The 19,387-nt window shown below is 37.1% G+C and overlaps 2 protein-coding genes across 2 annotated transcripts; both read right to left on the bottom strand.

Moving 5' to 3' along the window:
• Positions 1-4,769: 4,769 nt before the first annotated feature.
• On the bottom strand, positions 4,770-5,726 carry LOC122429239 (olfactory receptor 5V1-like). The gene has a single exon (XM_043449478.1). The coding sequence runs from the start codon at positions 5,724-5,726 to the stop codon at positions 4,770-4,772; it is 957 nt and encodes a 318-aa protein (XP_043305413.1).
• Positions 5,727-16,718: 10,992 nt separating this feature from the next.
• On the bottom strand, positions 16,719-17,657 carry LOC122429973 (olfactory receptor 12D3-like). The gene has a single exon (XM_043450718.1). The coding sequence runs from the start codon at positions 17,655-17,657 to the stop codon at positions 16,719-16,721; it is 939 nt and encodes a 312-aa protein (XP_043306653.1).
• Positions 17,658-19,387: the final 1,730 nt, after the last annotated feature.

Genomic DNA, 19,387 nt, shown 5'->3' with positions numbered 1-19,387 from the left:
GAGAAAAATTGCTTTTGTAGTTTGATGCAAAAAAGAAGCTAATGAGATAAATTAAACATAACTGTCTAGAAATGAAGGTGAGGGACTTCCCTGGTGGTCCAGTGGCTAAGACTCTGCACTCCCAACACAGGGGGCCTGGAATACTTGGTCAGGGGGCTAGATCCTGTATACTGCAACTAAGATCAGGTGCAACCAAATAAATAAATATTTTAAAAATAAAATAAGAAGCAAAAATAAAAATGAAGGAGAGAATTATATATTAATCAAAACAATAAACTTCATTGATTGCCCTGGTCTGTACACAAATACATATTTGAATTCTAAATTTGAAAGGATGCTTATTTGTATTTTTGTTTTAATTTCTGTCTTTTCCCTCTGTGACCTATTGTGGATATTTTCAGTAGAAGGAACGAATATGTTGGATAAAGGGTTAAATTCCCATAATATAGTATTTCACTTTACAAGAATCAAATGAATTCTCTAATGCAAACTGCATTGTCAAGAGAAGGACCCCAAAATCCCATTCTCTAATCCATGTTTTCCATCACTGCTTATCTCTTCCTTCACCTTTTTCAATCTTTCCTTCCATTTTTCAGGTGGTAAGAGACCAACTACTTCTGCTAACCCATACTGCTTATTTTATTCAACAAATGTATTTTGAAAACTTGAAATAAAATGACAAATAAAATGGAAATTGACGTGTAAGTCAGACTTTGACCATATGTTTCTGTCCTTTATTTAATGAAGAATCGGTAAGCCAGCAGAAGGCCATTCTGAGTGATGCTGAAATACCTAAAATAACAGCAGTTCTGCAGTTCACACACACTCAGCCTGCCATTCATAGCCTGGGATGAGAGTTTGATTTCTCCCTCCTTTGGAATCTCACAGCTCATTACACTCCACTTTCCCACTTAGGTAGTCTCTCATCTAAAGAACAAGGCATAGAAAATGTGTCTCCAAGAGATGTAGAGCTATAGCTAAGCAATTAAAAAACTACTTACTCACCTGTGATCAAAAATACACCAACAGTACAGAGATCACAATTCAAATTGTAGATCTTAATATAGAACGACTTTTACGAACACAAGGAAGTGACAGATATTAACTGACCCTGGAAAGACTGTGCTGAATACAGGGTCTTCTACCTGAATGCCAGGAGCATCCTCAATTCCTGAAAGTCAGTGCAAGGAATTGGAGTGGGCAAGGACAATGCTCCCTGGATGCAGAAGGTCCCTGTGTTTTGTGGACTCCTCTAAGGACCCTAGAGACACACCTCTGAGGTCCAGAGACTCGCTCCTTCCAATTCCTGCCTCAGTCCCTAAGCATCTGGTTGTCTTCTAGCAGCTCTGTTACCATTGCAATTCTGCTTCTGGAAGTCTCATGTGAAATCAAAACTGTTCCAGGTAGACTCTTAACTTTTGGCCCACAACTGACCAATGAGAATCATCTTGCAGCCTTTCCCCATTATTAGAAGAAAAGCCGTTTTCTAGTTTTTTGTTCCTCTACCACATTATCGTATATTGGTCCTTGAACTCTACAATTCCAGGGGTACAGTTGAGCTCTTTAACTTGTTCTCTTTTTTTCTCTCAGCTGAAGTTAAGGGGAAGCACCTTTCTGGGACTGGAGGAGGCTTACTTAACACCCCAGTTCTCACCAAAGAAATCCTCTTCAGCCACAGAATCAATTCTCTAACTATATACTTCTTTAGTGACCCAGCACCTTGCTTTTGCATAGATTTGCTAGTAACCTTCGATGTCTCAGCCAAAATGAAAACATAATATTTTAACATCCTGCAAGATGTGTAATGTATTGATATGTAGGTTCCAAGAGGTTTTATTTTTTTTTTTTTTAATGAAACTGATTTTGTAATAAAAATGTTTGGAAACCACTTCTGTTACCACTTCTAAAATTCTCCCTTCCTATCCATGTTAAGCACTTAAGCCATATTCAAGCAGTTAAGTTCCTCAAGCCACCATGACTTTAAAATATGACTCCATCATCCATCATCGATTCTATCATTATACACTGGAAAGCTTTTCACTCTGGAAAGCTAAAGATAATGCTAAGACTTTTATAGCTCTTTCCTGTCCTGGAAGTACCTCAGAATCAGAGGGGACTTCTCTAGAACAAATTAAAGTTAGAGCAAAGTGAAACCAACTTTCCACAGAGTAGAGTTAAATTACACAAGGTTGGTCTTAAAAATTCTACCATCTAGCCTAGTTGTACCTGCATCATCCACATAAGCATACAAGTGTTCCTCACATTGCTTGGAGTTATCAAGTTTTCTAGTTTTTATCAATCTGATGGGAGTGAGGTGGTGGCTCATTATTACTCTAATTTGAATAACTCAGACTACTAGCAATTTTGAACATCTCCTCTATGAGGAGATTTTTTGTGTGTCAATCATTTGGGTTTCCTCTTTACTAATCTGCTATGTTTATTCTTTGCACATATTCTTAATTAAGTTTCCTGGGTTTTTTTCTCATTCATTTGTAGGAGTTCCTTATTTAAGACATCATTGGTCATTTATAAATTTAACTTTTTCAAATACTTTATAGAAAGAGGTCATCTGTGCATTAATTTTATATCCTGCCATAGAAAAGAAGTGATTAATTTTGTCATGATAAAATCCATATTTTCTCAGGTTATGGGCTGTGCAATTTAAAATTTATTTAAAATTTCCCCCAGCTAATTCATAAATATATTCCTTGGAACTTTTTTATATTAACTTTACAATATTTAAATTTCAAATTTTGCTTCTTGATCCACTTAAAGTTCATCTTTTTACAAAGTGGAAGTTAGAAAACTAATTTTATTTTTCTTCATTTAAAGATCTGATTTTGCCAAACTATAACTAAGTTTTCATTATTTATTGTAGCACCATACTTAGTATATACTGTTTCCATACAAATTCTTGGATCTGTATCTAAGACCTCTATCCCATGATATTTTTCTTTTTGGACCAGGAACTTGACTTTCCATTAGTAGGCCTTAGTTTATGTCTTAATGCCAGGTTGAACAAGTCTCCCTTTTAAAATTTTCTTCAAAAATTAACCTAGAAATTATGAAAATAATACCTTCACACAATCTTTAGATATTTGTTAAGTTTATTGAATGAATGAAGTGTTTGTGGGCCTAGCCATGTGATGGAATACCATATAGCAATGAAAAGTGCATGAGCTACAGTGTATGCAACAGTATGAAGGACTATCACAAGCATTTACTAAGCATTTACTGTCAACAGAAAGAAAAAAGGAAAGCCCATAAACAAGTCTAAAACACAGATTACTTGATACCAAGTGAAACAAGAGAAATTTATTTCTTCCTAACACACAGCTCATTACCATCTAAAGCACCTTCCCTCTCTCTTTGCTTCATTAACTTCTAACAAATATGTGTTTTGAATTTAACTCAGACAAAATGTATAGGATTTAGTAAAATAGGGTGAAGAATGGGGAGACTTAATAGGAGGCTTTAGTATTAGTCAAGAAAATTGAGAGGGAAAAAAAAAATCAATCCCTAAGCAAGAGTGACTTGAGTGGGGGTGGAAAGGAATATATTAATATTTTTAATTTTAATTTCCTTTCGACATGTAAAATATTGGCTTTGTCACTTATTCACCTTATCTCATATGATGTCCACAGTGACAGTCCCCTGGAAACCGGGATCAACCCCACCCACCATGATCATTAACCACAGAGCAGCAGCCCTAGCCATAAAGGGCTGGGCTGAATGGCTTAAGGCTGCAGGAAGCGCTGAGGGTCTCCACCCAAGAGGCCTGGTATTCTCTAGCCCATGGTCTTTGAGCCCAGGGACTGTTGCCCTTCCTACCAGAGGCTGCAGTGTTCCCAAGGAGACTGTGTAGTCTCAGGTCTCTTCTCTGGATTGGATCTAACAAATTCATATGTGATATGGTAGTACACCGTATATCATTTTTTAAAGGTTTTATTGTTCTTTAATACATTGAGGTATGCAGTATTCGAGAACTGATTTTTGTATAAACTGTAAGGCTGGAATCATAAACCCTTTTGTCTTTTTATTGAAAAGATTATTCTTACTCAACTTACTTTCAAGCTTCTTCTGGCCTCATATCAGATAATCAAATATATATATTTATTCATGGAACTTTTTAAAATTTGTTTCAATGATCAATGAATAACTGAATCATTAACACACTATCTTTATAACTTTGCAATTGGTTGTGACATCTCTTAAAGCAAGTTGTCTATCTTATTTTTCTTCTTTCAGAGAAGCACTACTCGATAACTGCAAAGGTAGAATTGTTCTACGTATACATGGTCCAATATGATAGCCACTAGGCCTATGAGTGACTAAGCATAGCACAGGCACGTGAGTTATTGATAAATTTGCCGGATAAAATAGAGGATACCAGCTAAATTTCAATTAGGTAGCTCAAGATTCCAATTTTAGCCCTCTGATCTCACAAAAATGTTAAAATGCTGTTCAGAAACTCAAACACTTCCTAAGATCATCAGAAGTCCTCACAAGAGAGTCCCTAATGCCAATTTCACAGTTTTTTATTTTCAACTCTGTTCAGTGTTGGCCTTGTGATTCCTGTCTTTTTAGTTCACTGATCTCTGAAAAAAAAATTTGAAATATTTCATACAGACTTTTTAAACAAGAGTGTTTGTTAATCACTGGCTGTGAAAATTTGCATTGACTTTTAATTTTTCTTGAGAGTAATTTGCAAAAGTCAGCTCTAAAAGCAAGAGGGACAGTTTTGTAATATGGCATTTTCTTAGAAAAGTTTACGCAGCAAAAGAGAGGGAGCTTGAAGCCTGCCACTTTTTCCCCACAGCTTTTGCAGCCTCTTTAATATCCTTATTCCTCAAAGAGTAGATAATAGGGTTTAACATGGGGGTGACAACACTGTACAATACTGAGATCAGTCTGTCTTTCTCCAGTGAATACGCTGATATGGGTCGTAGATATGTGAAGATGGAGCTGCCATAATAGAGAAGGACAATGATCAGGTGGGAAGCACAGGTAGAAAAGGCCTTTTGCCTCCCCTGAGAAGACCTGATCCTTAAAATGGTAGAAATGATATAAAAGTAGGAAAGTATGATACACAAAAAAGGAGTCCAACCAATGAAGACCCCAATGGATAGTAGGGCCAACTCATTGACAGAAGTGTCTCCGCAAGACAAGATCAGCAAAGGGGGGATGTCACAGAAGAAATAATGAATCTCATTGTTGCCACAGAAGGGCAGGCGGAATGTCAGTACTGTGTGCACCATTGAGTTGAGGAAACCACCAGTCCAGCAGGAGGCTGCTAACCGGTTATACAGGACCTTGTTCATAATAACTGAATACCTTAAGGGCTTACAGATTGCAATGTAGCGATCATATGCCATAGCTGCCAGAAGCAGGGACTCTGACCCAACAAAAAATATAAATGCAAAAAGTTGAAGCATGCAACCCAAATAAGAAATGCTTTTTCTCTCTGATAGTAGATGTACCATCATCTGGGGAACATTGGTGGTGGTGTAGCAGATGTCAAGAAAAGCTAAGTTTTCCAGAAAAAAATACATGGGAGTGTGCAGGCATGGTTCAGTCATGGTCACCAAAATTATGAAGGTATTTCCTCCCAAAGTACAGATATATGCTACCAGGAAAATAGTGAAAAGTAAAAATTTCAACTCATGTAAGTTGGAGAATCCCAAGATAATAAACTCAAATAGAATTGTTTGGTTTTTTCCTTTCATAATACAGCTCTGGTTTTCTTTCTGAAATTGAGAACGAGGAAGTGTAGATTTCTGTAGTCAGGTATTGCTCCAGAAACAGGCTACGAAACTAGAAAATAAAAGCTTCACAGAGGAAAAGATATTATTTATCAAGAAAATATTAGTTGGATCTGTAAAAATGCACAATCCCACAGCAAATAAACTGTGTGCATCAGCACCCAGCATAAACATTATCAGCCTTTCATCTATTAGTCAAATCTTTTAAAATGAATGCTATAGACAGTTTTGAATTTTCGCGTAAAACACATGCACTAAAGGAAGAAAAGGCCCATCTATTCTGTCTTCCTGGGCTGCAGCAATTTGGAAGCTCATTAAAAACAATTGTCAGTGGGTCAATCAACTATGCTGCCCTGATTGTAAAGCAACTATATTCCAATAAAAATTAATTAAACAAAAAACTGCGCTGCCTTGCACACTTTCGGAGACTGACATTTGTAGATTGAATGTAGAATCAGTTGGTCATGCTCAGAGAATTAAGAGAGCAGAAAAAGACATAGTGGTACCACGGGTAGATAATATATTTGAGGGGGAGGGCAGTTTCATAAAATACAGAGGAAATTCACAATTAATCATACCATATATATCTTACAGTTCAAGATGCTGGGACTTGGGTATTCAGCTAATAAAAATAAGTTCTGGCTGTTGAAAGCCCTTCTTTAAAAAAAAAAGAGAACTCTTTATAAAGGGAGAATGAATTAATATTTTATCTATCATTTACTGTACAAAGTTTATCCCGTACTTTATGCCACTAGAAATCACTACAGCCAAGGTACACTAGAGCTAGCTATTACTGGTTCAAAAAAGCTGTTGTTAATGTCCAGAAATTTTGTAGGCAAGATATTAAACGCAACCATTATTTAAAATGAAATTACATAAATTTTCAATTGAGTAAATTCTATTAAAAACAGAGATAACTTAAACAAGAAATCACTCCCTAATCATTTTACTTGTTCCTATTATCTTTGCTTTAGAGATTATTGCTTTTATTGTATGCGTATGACGGAGATGCCATAAAATGGCTTGCTGCTGCTGCTGCTAAGTCGCTGCGGTCGTGTCCGACTCCATGCGATCCCATAGACGGCAACCCACCAGGCTCACCGTCCCTGGGATTCTCCAGGCAAGAACACTGGAGTGGGTTGCCAATTCCTTCTCCAATGCATGACAGTGAAAAGTGAAACTTAAGTCGCTCAGTCATGTCCGACTCTTGGCGATCCCATGGTCTGCAGCCTACTAGGCTCCTCCGTCCATGGGATTTTCCAGGCAAGAGTACCGGAGTGGGGTGCCATTGCCGTCTCCAAAATGGCTTGCTACTGATCATTTATCCCCAAATTCATGTTCAGTGAATCATGTTGATAGCTTGCAACTAGTCACAGTGGAAGTATTTATGCCAAGGAGCTGGTAATTCTACAAATTATGAGACTGATTCATGGTTTTGTTGATTGTATAGGCTTAAGAAAGTGGTGGAAATATGTTAATGATGTCTGCCTGCTGAGTACCTTCAGTTGTGTTTGACTCTTTGCGACTCCATGGATTATAGCCTGGCCAGGCTCCTCTGTCCAAGGGATTCTCCAGGCAAGAATACAGAGTGGGTTGCCATTCTCTTCTTCATGGGAACTTCTTGACCCAGGGAGCTGATCTGGGTCTCCTGCATTAAAGGCAGATTCTTTACTATCTGAGCCACTGGGGAAGCCCTGTTGGTGATGCAGTTTAAACTTAAAAGTGTGTTGTGTTTGTAGCCATTATCTTGTAAATAACACAAAAAAGTGGAGGAATGTTTCTTCCAGTATTCAAAAAGTTTTGTACTTTTAGGAAAACTAATGTCACTGACAAATGAGAGAAATTCAGACATATAACTTCCTTGATTCACTTTTGTCTTACTTATTAACATAGACAAACATATCAAACACTAATGGAATTCATCTATGATGCGAGAGACTTCTTTGTTGAATTGACATTCACAGAATACTATTGTTGATTTTTGCTAAATGCTTGAATCTATAGCCACACTATAGCTGAAATTGAACTACTATTTGATCAAGTTAGACTGTATTCAAGGACTTATTCAAGTCCATTCACACTCACACACTCCCGGATAACCATTTCAAACCTCCAGCTATGCTTTTTCTCTTTATTTATTCTCAAATGCTGATCTTGCTTTCTTGTCTGTGAGAAATTTGAAGTAATTGAAAAGAACTTCCAGACTCAGCATCACATGTGTTCGCTTCTATGTACAAGTCTGCTTTCCCATCTGTGTCTATATTACTAGAGAGTGATTGTCTGTGCTTTTTTAAAAATTCAGTTTTGATTGGAGGATAATTGCTTTACAATGCTGTGTTGCTTTCTGCTGTAAAACAATGTGAATCAGCCATAAGTATACAAATATCTCCTCCTTTTGAGCTTCCCCCTACAACGCCCCATCTGTGTTTTTTTTAATTTTTTTTTAATATTATAGTGGTTTTTGGCATACATTGACATGAATCAGCCATGGGTGTACATGTGTTCCCCATCCTGAACCCCCCTCCCACCTCCAAAAAGCACAAGCCAACCCTCTCACTTGTTCTTTTGATGACACCCCCTCACTTAATCAAGTGTGCACTCCAGCAATGCTACTCTCTCCTTCATAATTCTTTTTTCTTTCTCTGATGAAGCATTCTCTTCAGCAAAGGAACAGGCTATTATTTCTCCTAACATAAAAAATTTGTTGTCTTCCTTTTTCACTATTTTTCTTTACCATCCCATTTTTCTGATATTTATATCAAAACTTCTCAAAAACAATAACTAAACTGGTGGTCTCCATTCCTATTCTTTGCCATCTCTCAAACTTACTTTGTTAGACCTTTATCTCAATATTCCCCCAATTCCTAGTTGTTGGATCAATTATGAAATGTTTATACACAGAATCTTACTGCTTATTTTCACTTCTCTAGCTACCGAGTCCTCACTATGTCTCAGTTAATAGTTATAATCTTATTCTCAATAGTTTAATGTTTCTAATCTTGCCCAGTGCAGTGCTTAGTCGCTTGGTCGTGTCCAACTCTTTGTGACCCCATGGGCTGTAGCTCACCAGGCTCCTCTGTCCATGAGGATTCTCCAGGCAAGAAATCTGGAGTGGGTTGCCATACTCTCCTCCAGGGGATCTTCCCCACCTAGGGATTGAACCCAGGTCTCCTGCGTTGCAGGCAGATTCTTTACTGGCTGAGCCACCAGGGAAGCCCAATTATGTGTAAATCACCTTCCGTCATCATGCTTCTACTCATAACCCTCCAATCACCCTAGCTCAGATTGTAAATTCAATTTTTTTTTTTTTTGCTGCTTTGCCCAGTTTGTGGAAATCTTATTTCCCCCTCCAAGGAGAGAACTAGGGCCCACCACAGTGAAAGCACTTAGTCATAACCACTGGACCACTAGGGAATTCCTTATAAAATCAGATTCTTTAAAAAATGCTACAAGCTCTGTAAAGTCTTTTTCTTTTCGCACTTCCAGCCTAATTTCCCCCCTTTCTCCCCTTTGTTCACTCAGTCAAGTCACACTGGCCTCTTTGTTATTCCCCTTTGCTCTTCTCCATGACTAGCTGTCTGACAAAAGTCTTAACTTTATTTAAATCTTACCTCAAATAACATTTATTTAATGAAAACACTCTGATCATTCTATTGGTGCTCTTCCACACTCTCATGCTCCTTTCATTTCCCCATGACACTTAGCACCTTCTGCAATCCCATATATAATTTATCTATTTATTCTGCTTATTGTGGATTGCCTATTCCCCTAGTTGGATATGGGCTCTCCTAGTGACACGTCAGTAAAGAATTTCCTGCAATGCAGGAGATTCAGGTTTGATGCCTGGGTCTGGAAGCTCCCTCTGGAAAAGGGAATGGCAACTCACTCCAATATTCTTGCCTGGAGAATTCCCATGGACAGAGGAGCCTAATAAGCTACAGTCCATAGGGTTGCAAAGAGTTGGCCACAACTCAACGACTAGTAGGATATAAGTTTTACAAAATCAGTGTTTTGACTGTTAATGATGCATTCTGAGCATCTAGAACAGTCCCTGGCACACAATACATATTTGTTCATTGTTAAGTCAGTCTTCCAAATCTCCTTTCGTAAAGAATTAACTTAGTTAATTTCTCTTTGCAGAAGACTCATAAGGAAGTCTCTTTGTTTTTCCAAGACAACTTATGTTAGCCCCACTTACCCAGTTTGGTTTAATGTGATTTGCTGTCATAATGGTTCAAACAAGAGTTGTCAAGCAGGAAAATGTTACCCTAATAAAGAAGGATTAGCCTCTCCCTCACATTCTTATGTGAACAGGAATGAAATTGTCTCCTTCAGTGTTACCATCTCTGCCCACTATGTTTGGAACCACCATAAGTGTGACAGGAAGCTGCTGCTCTCTTCAAACTCACATGCCTAATACCAGGAACTCTCTTCTTTCCTCCTGTTTATATAATTTCTTTAGTAAAGCATACACAGTGTAATGAAAATCTAATTACTTTCCCCCAAATAGCAATGATGAAGACTTTGGGGACTTTGAATATCTTACTAGTAATTAGGGTATATTATAAAATTGTTTATGTGTTTCCCCAGGTGGCACTAGTGGTAAATAACCCACCTGCCAATACAGGGACCATTAGAGACAGGGTTCAATCTCTGGGTTGGGAAGATCCTGGGGGAGGGCATGGCAACCCACTCCAGTATTCTTACCTGGAGAATCCCATGGACAGAGGACCCTTGGCAGGCTACAGTTCATAAGGTTGGAAAGAGTTGGACATGACTAAAGTGATTTAGCATGCACACATAAAATTGTTTACGGTGGCAGAATTTAAAAGAACAATACTGCTATTATTATTTTGCACAAAATAATACTGCCATTATAAATTTTCCATAATGTTATATCCTTATTGCTGGATATAGTTGAACATTATTATGATTGTTGTTGCTTTTATTGTTGTATTTAAAATGATGTTCAAGTGACCTTCATTATATAATTCTATAAATTTAAATAGCATGTAATTATAGAAACTTAAGTTTTTAAAGACTATATTTTTATAGTATTTGTCTCATTTGAGTCACATAACAACTTTTAAGATGGGTGTATGTTGTAGGCAAAATGCCAAGATAAATCCTAACAAACCTAACCTGTGCATGATCTCCCTTTGAGTACAGGCAGAACATATGAACATAAGGTGATATTACTTCCATAATTATATTATATGGCAAAATATGTATATTTTGCAGAAGTAATGATATCCTCAAGTTAATTAGCATTAAAATAGGGAGATTTTCCAGGTGGGTCTGACATAATCATGTGGGCCCTTTAAATCTGAGTTGAAAAGGTCAAAGTTAAATTAGAAAAGGAATTTAAGTGTGAGAAGTTCTCCACTGTTGCTTAAACATGATTAGAAGTGTAGGCAGCCTCTAAAAATCAGCAGTAGCTCCAACTGACATTCAACAAGGAAATGAAAATCTCTTTTCTACAACTGTAAGGAATTTGGCCAACAACCTGAATGAGCTTGGATTCCAGAAAGGAATGCAGCCCAGCCAACAGCTTGATTTCAGCCATTTGATAAACTTAGCAGAAAACCCAGACATATCACACCTGGAATTCTAACCTACAGAACCAACAACTGAGCTAATAAATGATTGTCATTTTAATAGAAATGACAATAGAAAATAGTACAGTGAAAGTATTTCTATATGAGAATTTTACAAATAATAAATAATGCAGAAGGTAAAATCGCATCTTCTCACAGTATACTATTTCTATTTCTCACTATTCCACATCTATTTCCTTATACCTAAAGTATCAAAATACATTTGTTTGACAATTTAAATCTTTATTCCCATATAGAAGCAATGGTTATGCCCTCTCCAACTCCCTGTTATTTTCCATCTAAGAAATTTGGGGCAAGTTCATTGTGATAAAAATAATAGAGAAATAGAGGCAATTGTTCAACAGAGTAAAATCTATTTTTTTTTCATTTATTTTTATTAGTTGGAGGCTAATTACTTTACAATATTGTAGTGGTTTTTGCCATACATTGACATGAATCAGCCATGGATTTACATGTGTTCCCCATTCTGATCCCTCCTCCCACCTCCCTCCCCATCCCATCCCTCTGGGTCATCCCAGTGCACCAGCCCTGAGCACTTGTCTCATGCATCCAACCTGGGCTGGCGATCTGTTTCACACTTGATAATATACATGTTTCAATGCTATTCTCTCAGAACATCCCACCCTTGCCTTCTCCCACAGAGTCCAAAAGTCTGTTCTATACATCTGTGTCTCTTTTTCTGTCTTGCATATAGGGTTACCATTATCATCTCTTTAAATTCCATATATATGTGTTAGTATACTGTATTGGTGTTTATCTTTCTGGCTTACTTCACTCTGTATAATGGGCTCCAGTTTCATCCATCTCATTAGAACTGATTCAAGTGTATTATTTTTAATGGCTGAGTAATAAAGCTGTGGTACATATACACAATAGAATATTACTCAACAGAGCAAAATATTAAGATAGCATAATATTTAAAAGTTTTGCCTTTTATATTCTTCTGTAAAATATCATCATAGCCACTGTAATCAATTGACAATGTTAGGCATTTCACATTTTTATTCTAATCATTATGTATATATTTTTCTGCCCCACAAATTTCAGCCAGTTTTCTTGGTGAAGAGATTCACAGAAATTCAGCCATGAAGATTATTCTAGATATCACCTAAATCTACAAGTAAAACATCCAATGTTAATATGGTTAGATTAAGTCAGTGTTCCCTTCTTATCTTCTAAAAATTTTCCTAAATGAAATGATAGAAGAATAAATCCAAACTTTATTTTAAAAAAATTAAGAAGAGTCTGAATCCCAGAACAATAAAATAGAAATAAATGCTTAGAAAACAATGAAGATAAAACAAGGGGGTAGGAAGATGTTAAGAAGGGAAGCCCACTGCTGCAAAGCTAAGGAAAAGCTGCTGAATTTCCCTTTGTTAAGTAAGTTGCATAAGCTAAAATATTAATCAGTCAGCAGTAGGAATTTTTCTTGACCTGATTTGGTTTCTAGGAGTAGTCAGCATGGACTCAAAGAATCAAAGGAGTAAGCCACATTTGGTAGAATTATTTCAGGAAGAAAGTGATGATGTAGAGAGAAACTCTGTGTATTTGAAGGAAATAGTCTGTTATTAAAGCTGTGAGAACAGATCTACAACTGCAAATCTCAGTTGGTTTACAAAGAAAGAAATCACCTCACTTCAAAAACCAGATCCAAAAGCTTCAGCTAAATTTACACTTTTCGCAACAGTTTTACACAAACCTTCAAGAGGAGACCTGAAAGTCAGTCAACATATTAAAAATCCTTTTGAAGGAGTCAGAGAGCTAACCAGGCAGTGAGGATTTGCAAGACTAAGATCTGGAAGAGTAGGGCAGTGCAGAAAGGAGGGTCCAGCATTTTTTAACCATTTTTCTCCTTGAGGTACAAGCATACCTTGATTTATTGTATTTCAGTTTACTGCAGTCCACAGATACTGTGCTTTTTTTTTTTTTTTTTACAAATTGAAGATCTGTGGCAGCCCAGCATTGAGCAAGCCTGTCAGCACAATTTTCCAAACAGCATTTGCCCACTTTGAATCTCCTGTCACATTTGGTAATTCTCATAATATTTCAAAATTTTCCAGGGTTTTTATATTTGTTATGGTTATCTGCGATCAGTGATCTTTGATGCTATACTACAGCTCACTAAAGGTCCAGATGATGGTGAGGATTTTTCAGCAATAAAGTGTTTTTAATGAAGGTACATACTTTGTTTTTAGACATAATTCTATTGTATATTTAATAGATTACACATTATGGTATGAACATATGCACTGGGGAAAAAAGTATGACTTTTTTTCATATGACTTGCTTTATTGCCACATCTGCTTTAGGGCTGGAAACAAACCCGCAGCATCTCTGAGGTATGCCTGTACTGGCATATTCTGAAAAGAAGTCATAAGAAAATATTTGAGAAGATTTCATTTATCCTAACATTAATGATTATTTCTACATCACTAGTATCTTGTGGTCAGAAAAGATGACTGGAATGATTTCAATTTTTTTGAATTTACCAAGGCTAGATTTATGGCCCAGGATGTGATCTATTCTGGAGAAGGCTCCCTGTGCACTTGAGAAAAAGGTGAAATTGATTGTTTTGGGGTGAAATGTCCTATAGATATCAATTAGGTCTAGTTGGTCCATTGTGTCATTTAAAGTTTGTGTTTCCTTGTTAATTTTCTATTTAGTTGATCTATACATAGGTGTGAGTGGGGTATTAAAGTCTCCCACTGTTATTGTGTTATTGTTAATTTCCCCTTTCATCCTCGTTAGCATTTGCCTTACATATTGTGGTGCTCCTATGTTGGGTGCATATATATTTATAATTGTTATATCTTCTTCTTGGATTGATCCTTTGATCATTATGTAGTGTCCTTCTTTGTCTCTTTTCATAGCCTTTATTTTAAAGTCTATTTTATCTGATATGAGTATTGCGACTCCTGCTTTCTTTTGGTCTCTGTTTCCGTGAAATACTTTTTTCCAGCCCTTCACTTTCAGTCTGTTTGTGTCCCTTGTTTTGAGGTGGGTCTTGTAGACAGCACATATAGGGGTCTTGTTTTTGTATCCATTCAGCCAGTCTTTGTCTTTTGGTTGGGGCATTCAACCCATTTATATTTAAGGTAATTATTGATAGGTATGGTCCCTTTGCCATTTACTTTATTGTTTTGGGTTCATGTTTATACAACCTTTCTGTGTTTCCTGTCTAGAGAAGATCCTTTAGCATTTGTTGAAGAGCTGGTTTGGTGGTGCTGAATTCTCTCAGCTTTTGCTTATCTGTAAAGCTTTTGAATTCTCCTTCATATCTGAATGAGACTCTTGCTGGGTACAGTAATCTGGGTTGTAGGTTATTCTCCTTTATTACTTTAAGTATGTCCTGCCATTCCCTTCTGGCCTCAAGAGTTTCTATTGCTAGACCAGCTGTTATCCTTATGGGAATCCCTTTGTGTGTTATTTGTTGTTTCTCCCTTGCTGCTTTTAATATTTGTTCTTTGTGTTTGATCTTTGTTAATTTGATTAATATGTGTCTTGGGGTGTTTTGCCTTGGGTTTATCCTGTTTGGGACTCTCTGGGTTTCTTGGACCTGTGTAACTATTTCCTTCCCCATTTTAGGGAAGTTTTGAGCTATTATCTCCTCGAGTATTTTCTCATGGCCTTCCTTTTTGTCTTCTTCTTCTGGGACTCCTATGATTCTAATGTTGGGGTATTTCACATTGTCCCAGAGGTCCCTGAGGTTGTCCTCATTTCTTTTGATCCTTTTTTCTTTTTTTTCTCTCTGCTTCATTTATTTCCACCATTTTATCTTCTACCTCACTTATCCTATTTCTGCCTCCATTATTCTACTGTTGGTTCCCTCCAGAGTGTTTTTGATCTCATTTATTGCATTATTCATTTTTAATTGACTCTTTTTTATTTCTTCTAGGTCCTTGTTAAACATTTCTTGCATCTTCTCAGTCTTTGTCTCCAGGCTATTTATCTGTAACTCCATTTTGTTTTCAAGATTTTGGATCATTTTTATTATCATTATTCTAAATTATTTTTCAGGTAGATTCCCTATCTCCTCCTCTTTTGTTTGACTTGGTGGGCATTTTTCATGATCCTTTACCTACTGGGTATTTCTCTGCCTTTTCATCTTGTTTAGATTGCTGTGTTTGGAGTGGCCTTTCTGTATTCTGATGGTCTGTGGTTCCTTTTTATTGTGGAGGTTTCTCCCAGTGCGTGGGGTTGGACGATTGGCTTGTCGAGGTTTCCTGGTTAGGGAAGATTGCATCGGTGTTCTGGTGCGTAGAACTGGATTTCTTCTCTCTGGAGTGCAATGGAGTGTCCAGTAGTGAGTTTTGAGATGGGTCTATGTGTTAGGTGTGACTTTGGGCAGCCTGTATGTTGACACTCAGGGCTATGTTCCTGCGTTGCTGGAGAATTTGCGTGGTATGTCTTGCTCTGGAATTTATTGGCTCTTGGGTGGTGGTCGGTTTCAGTGTAGGTATGGAGGCTTTTGGATGATCTCTTATTACTTAATGTTCCCGTAGTCAGGAGTTCTCTGGTGTTCTGAGGTTTTGGGCTTCAGTCTCCTGCCTCTGGATTTCAGTTTTATTCTTCCAGTAGTCTCAAGACTTCTCCAACTATTACATCACTAGTATCTTGCAGACCACTACGCTTAGACTGTTATACCTTTCTGGTAATTTATCAAGGATCAAATATAATATGGTTTCTCTTTTAGAAATTTGCTTTCTATTCATCCTAGATTTTACCTTGAATTAACATTTAGAATGTCTTTTTCACCTGCCATTTTCTGCTGTACTTGTATGTTTATATTATCTTGTATGTATATATTGTACACAATATATACTTGTATATATACTTGTATGTATATGTTATCTGATTCATTTTAGTTATGTATAAATTCCATAATGGTGAAACTTTTTTTTTAAATTGCTCTTATTACCAGAAAAAAATTAAATTAAACCATGCCTAGAGAGAATAAATTGTCACAAATGAAGTTGTCTTTGAAAGTAAAGCCTGCATACTAATCTCAAGATTATTCTTTTAATATATTCTTCTATGCATAAAGAGGATTAGTTAGTAGGAAGGAAAACTCAGTTCAAAACAATTTTATTATGTGAAGAGCAAATAAAAACCTTTATCACACCCTTGCTCTATTCAAAGCCTAATTCTACACTATAGACATTTCTTGGTGTTAACATAAATAAATAAAAATTAATGATCATCCTTGATGGCTCTCATCTCCTTACCATTTCTGAAATGAAAAAAGAATTCAAGAAATGTATCAATTTATTAGATATAAGAAAACGAATGTCATAAAAATCACGGTTTTTATTTATTCCTGTGTGGTCAATGATTTTCTTTAGACAGATAGCTTCAGTTTCCTCCCAAAGACTCTCTTCAAAGCCAACTTCACTTGTTTATTCCTAAGGGTGTATATCAGTGGATTCAGCAGTGAAGTGACAGTGGTGTGTATGACAGCCACATACCGCTCCTGTATCACAGAGGTGGCAGAGGTTGGGGAAATGTAGGTGAGCCCCACTGTTCCATAAAACAGAGATACGACCATGAAATGGGAGGCACATGTGGACAGAGCCTTGTGGAGCCCACGGCAGGTACGGTTCTTGAGCAGAAGGAAGCTGATGATATACAAGTAAGAGAGGAAAGTGAGAAAGCATGCTGCCATAGCTAAGCTGCCAGTGACAATAAAAATGAGCCACTGATTGAGCCAAATGTCACCACAAGCCAATTCCAAGAGGGGCTTCACATCGCAGAAGAAGTAGTTCAGTTTCAAAGAGTGGCAAAAGTTCAGATGTGCAGTCATGACAGAATGCATCAGAGCATAAAAGAAGCTGGTGATCCAGGCCACAGTTGCCAGGAGAATACACACCTTGAGGTTCATGATAACAGTGTAGCGAAGTGGATAACAGATGGCCACAAATCGGTCAAAACCCATAATGGCCAGCAAGATGGACTCAGTACAGCCCAAAAAGTGGAAGAAGTGTAGCTGAGTGATGCAGCCCAGGAAAGATATGGCCTTGTGAGCAGACAGGAGGTTTGCCATTAGTATGGGCAATGTCACTGAAGAATAGCAGATATCCAGACAAGAAAGATTTCCCAGGAAAAAATACATAGGGGTGTAGAGCCTTGGCTCCGAGAAGACAACCACTAATATGGACCCGTTTCCAAACAGGTCGATCATGTATATAATCAGGAGGGTCATAAAGAGAACAGGCTGCAGCTCCTGAGTGGAGGTCAGTTCCAGCAGGAGAAACTCATTCACTGTGGTAATGTTCTCCATCGCTCTGAGAAGGAGTGATAACAAGGGCATTAGTAAAGCTCCTCTAGTAGACTGTATGGGTTAAATGAAGCAAGTTCATCATCTGAAAGTATATAAGGATGATCTATGGTGAGTAAAATGGTTAGAAATGCTAGAATTAAATTCACTTGCAACATAATTAAGGACAGAAATTTGTGATAAATTCTGAGTCAGTGTGATATATGTGATACATAGAACTAAGAAGCATATTTAGGATGCTGAGTTAAACCTATAAAGCAACTCATAAAGAATAAAAGCAGATATTTAGTGAATACTACAAAAGAACAGGCCTCAGTTTTAGCCTCATTGTAGCATTAAAATTAGTGTATCTAAAAAGAGTCTTGTCAGATATATTTGTAAAAATTTAAATATTTTTAAATGGACATAGTAGGCACAGTTCTCATTTCTGGTACAAGTAGAAACAGCAATAGTCCTAAATATCTGCTTAAAAAAAATAAGAGTAGGTGCTCCACAACCTAAACCTTCATGAAACTAGAAAAAAAAAATTTGCAAACCCAAAAACTTCAAGTCATGTGTAGGCAGAGGGAATCAGCAGAATTGGTGTCAGCGTCAGAAGAGGGCATAGCAGCAACAGGGCTATTTATGCAGGAAAATCCCAAAGTACTAAGAAGTTTTAGTAGCAAAAGAATACTGAAAACATATGACCCAGCAATTCCACTCCTGGGCATACCCACCGAGGAAACCAGAACTGAAAAAGACACGTATACCCCAATGTTCATCACAGCACTGTTTATAATAGCCAGGACATGGAAGCAACCTAGATGTCCATCAGCAGATGAATGGATAAGAAAGCTATGGTACATATATATAATGGAATATTACTCAGCCATTAAAGAGAATATATTTGAATCAGTTCTAATGAGATGGATGGAACTGGAGCCCATTATACAGAGTGAAGTAAGCCAGAAAGATAAATACCAATACAGTATACTAACACATATATATGGAATTTAGAAAGATGGTAACGATAACCCTATATGCAAGACAGAAAAAGAGACACAGATGTATAAGCCAGACTTTTGGACTCTGTGGGAGAAGGCGAGGGTGGGATGTTCTGAGAGAATAGCATTGAAACATGTATATTATCAAGGGTGAAACGGATCACCAGTCCAGGTTGGATGCATGAGACAAGTGCTCAGGACTGGAGCACTGGGATGACCCAGAGGGATGCGACGGGGAGGGAGGTGGGAGGGGGGTTCAGAATGGGGAACACATGTAAATCCATGGCTGATTCATGTCAATGTATGGCAAAAACCACTACAATATTGTAAAGTAATTAGCCTCCAACTTATAAAAATAAATGAAAAAAAAAATACTGAAAACAGCAGAAAATTATCAGTCTCAGAAAGAGAATGCCTCACATTGAGAGTGAATTTCTCCAGAATACCAGAAAAAAAACAAGTCAGTGTGCATGTAATGATGAAGAGAAAAGTATGTTACCACAAAGACAGTAAAAATGTTACAACTGAAGAGAGGACCAATGAGCCAAGAATCTGGGGAAAATATCCTATCCCCCATGCCATATAAACCTCCTGATAACTTGCCCCCCAAATCCAACTTGTTCATATATAAATAGATAAACTTCTGTATCCACATGAAAGTATGATAAGGAAAAAACAGAAAAATAGAAAATCATGATTTCTTAACAGAATTACATCACCTGAAAGAAATATTTGTTGTGAAACAGAAAA

This window comes from Cervus canadensis, chromosome 28 (genome assembly GCF_019320065.1).
Source record: "Cervus canadensis isolate Bull #8, Minnesota chromosome 28, ASM1932006v1, whole genome shotgun sequence".
NCBI lineage: Eukaryota > Metazoa > Chordata > Mammalia > Artiodactyla > Cervidae > Cervus > Cervus canadensis.
This window is presented reverse-complemented; position numbering and strand designations above follow the sequence as displayed.

What these genes read in the sequence shown, in the direction of transcription:
- LOC122429973 (XM_043450718.1), bottom strand. Translation starts at nt 17,657, where the DNA reads ATGGAGAACATTACCACAGTGAATGAGTTTCTCCTGCTGGAACTGACC.
- LOC122429239 (XM_043449478.1), bottom strand. Translation starts at nt 5,726, where the DNA reads ATGAAAGGAAAAAACCAAACAATTCTATTTGAGTTTATTATCTTGGGA.